This window comes from Telopea speciosissima, chromosome 3, assembly GCF_018873765.1.
Source record: "Telopea speciosissima isolate NSW1024214 ecotype Mountain lineage chromosome 3, Tspe_v1, whole genome shotgun sequence".
Lineage (NCBI taxonomy): Eukaryota > Viridiplantae > Streptophyta > Magnoliopsida > Proteales > Proteaceae > Telopea > Telopea speciosissima.
In genome coordinates this window covers 68,133,026-68,135,539 of record NC_057918.1, presented here as the reverse complement: position 1 = coordinate 68,135,539, position 2,514 = coordinate 68,133,026, and the positions used below count along the sequence as shown (strand labels likewise).

At 38.2% G+C, this 2,514-nt stretch overlaps 1 protein-coding gene across 1 annotated transcript; it reads right to left on the bottom strand.

Annotated features, from left to right (window-relative positions):
• Nucleotides 1-347: 347 nt before the first annotated feature.
• Nucleotides 348-2,178, bottom strand: LOC122656278 (probable indole-3-pyruvate monooxygenase YUCCA5). The gene is made up of 3 exons (XM_043850760.1): nt 1,510-2,178; nt 1,050-1,421; nt 348-857 (listed from the first exon to the last, which is right to left on the bottom strand). The coding sequence occupies exons 1-3, from the start codon at nt 2,173-2,175 to the stop codon at nt 633-635; spliced, it is 1,263 nt and encodes a 420-aa protein (XP_043706695.1). The 5' UTR covers nt 2,176-2,178; the 3' UTR covers nt 348-632.
• Nucleotides 2,179-2,514: the final 336 nt, after the last annotated feature.

Sequence of the window (2,514 nt, the reverse complement as noted above, 5' to 3'; positions counted from 1 at the left end):
CCATTGTTATGTTTCACTTTACAGACAATTTTATGGATTACTTACAGAACTATATAGAATACAGACAAAGCATATAAGAATCAGATACAGTAAAGAGAACAGTGCTGTACAGAATGTCATTTCTAATTTAGTTAAACCCTTTTAGCCCTTGAAACAAGGAGGATTGGAATAAAAATATGGAACTGTAAGAGTCAATATGGACTTGGGATCCCTCATCTTATGGCTTACTGATTTTTCGATTTCGACCGTTGGATTAGTAGGCCATCTCTTGATAAACAAACAAAGAATATGAGAGAGATAGAATTGTAAGGGAATGAAGAAGAATTCTCTTTCTCATTTGACTTGATAACTGAATGAAAGTATACAAAAATTAGGAAAAAAAAAAAAGCCTCATCTTCCTCTATACACAAAATTCCCAATTCTTTTCAAAACTTAGGCTTGTGGAGAGGGCTCACTGTGCTAACTGTTTCTTTTGCTATGTTTCTCTTGTCCTATTGTACATTTTTTTTATTGTACACGATCGATCTCTGTCCGGCTACCACAATCGATGGATCGATCGGTTGCCAATCCAGAACAAAGAAAATAAAAGAATACAATGATGAATCTTCATGTAGTGTTGAAGTGATGCATGATCAGAACTGTGAAAAACATCTTCTATGGCAAGCAATCCTCTTCTTTGTCTGCTTTGTTTCTTCTTTCCAGACTTGCCCAATATCTTGTGCTATTCTCATAGCATCAGAGGAGGCACCAGAGAGCCCTCTCCTTGTGAACCCAACTGCATAAAGCCCAGTGTTTCCTTTCCACCCATTTGGGAATGAAGCCTTTGGGAATCCATTGTTAGAGAAAAATTCACTTTCCTGTAAAAAAAAAAACACAGAGGTACAAAATAACATTAGCCAATTTATCCACCTTCAGGCTTTTGTTTGTATTTGAAATTTGAAAAATAAGGAAAGAATCTAAGAAAAAACCTAACTTGCTCCATTTTCATAAATAAAATCCAAAAACTGGGGAAAAATTATAAAGATTGAACAAGAACATCTTCTCCTCACCTGTAGCCAAGAAGGAACATTGCTGCGATAACCAGTAGCGAGAACAATCGAATCGACTTCAAGATTTTCTCCATTAACAAACTCAACTCTACCTTGTGAGAACCTTTTGATTGCAGGAACAACCTTGATGTCACCAGATTTGATCTTCTGTAATGCACCAACATCCAAAACAGGGGTCTTTCCTTCAGTGTTCTTGAGCAACAATGGACCCATTACAGGCCTCTTCAGTCCATATTTCTCAATATTTCCAAGCACAAACCATGCCATTATCAGTAACAACTTATCAACTAGCCAAAGTGGTAACCATTTCAACATAAGAACCGCCAATTCGAACGTCGATTTCCCAAAGATTTCCCTTGGCAATACATGAACCTGAACATTGAAACAGAATTCTGTTAATAATTGAAAAACTCACAATAGAACTCAAAAATTTTGTATGCTACTGGTAATAAAGACTCACCGAACTGCGAACCACCATGGATGGTTGAGCATTATGATTGCAAAGATCAAGACTGACTTCCATGCCTGAATTGCCACAGCCAACAACTAGTACTCTTTTTCCTCTGTAATCCTCACCAGACTTGTAATGGCAGGCATGTACAATATCACCACCAAACTCAGTTAAGCCTTCAATATCTGGTACCACACACTCTGCATTCTCACCTGTGGCCACCACAAGCCACCTACAAATGTACTCAACCTCGGCACGGCCGGAGCTGTGGCTAGTAGAGACTGTCTTCACACGCCATAACCCACTAGTTTCATCATATTTTGCAGATTGAACACACTCATTGAATTTTGGGTTGATCTCAAATTTCTTGGCATACAATTCTAGGTAATCAATGAATTGTTTCTTGGTTGGGTACTCAGGGAAGTCTTCTGGGAATGGGAGTTTAGGGAGTTGGCAAAAATGCTTGGGGAGATGAAGCTTAAGGCGATCATAGGTGCGTTTTTGCCATAGAGAGGCAATGCAGTCTGCTCTTTCAAGGACTACAAAGGGTACACCCTGTTCTTTGAGGCAGGCACCGACGGCGAGTCCAGAAGGGCCGGCGCCGACAATTACTGGACCATTTACCCACACATTCCGGTGAGTAAGGAAATCCTCATGATCGGCAACACAAAACATCTTTGTTATGTATAAGGAGGGAAGTTTGAACTTTGTGGTATTGAAGGTGACAAGAGAAGAGATTGAAAAAACAGAGTATTGGGTAAGTTGGTTTAAGTTTGTTTGGTAATTGAGATGAAGAGAGTAGGAAATGGAGAAGAAAAGAGAAGAGAGAAGAGAGAAGAACACTTGTGTTGTGTTGTGTTGTGAAGTAATGTGATGGTGGAAGGGTTTAAATAAGTGTGGTTGCCTTGAGACCTGCATGTGATTCTTTTATTTTATTTTATTTTAATTCCATTATTATTATTACTAATATTATATTTCTTATTAACCCTCATTATTTTTATTAATTAACCATTA

Bases quoted from the DNA above. Each gene is read 5' to 3' on its own strand.
- LOC122656278 (XM_043850760.1), bottom strand. From the start codon at position 2,175: ATGTTTTGTGTTGCCGATCATGAGGATTTCCTTACTCACCGGAATGTG. The intron at 1,422-1,509 runs GTGAGTCTTTAT...TTCAATGTTCAG, and splicing joins CCATGGTGGTTCGCAGTTCG to GTTCATGTATTGCCAAGGGA. The intron at 858-1,049 runs GTGAGGAGAAGA...TTTTTTTTACAG, and splicing joins ATGTTCCTTCTTGGCTACAG to GAAAGTGAATTTTTCTCTAA.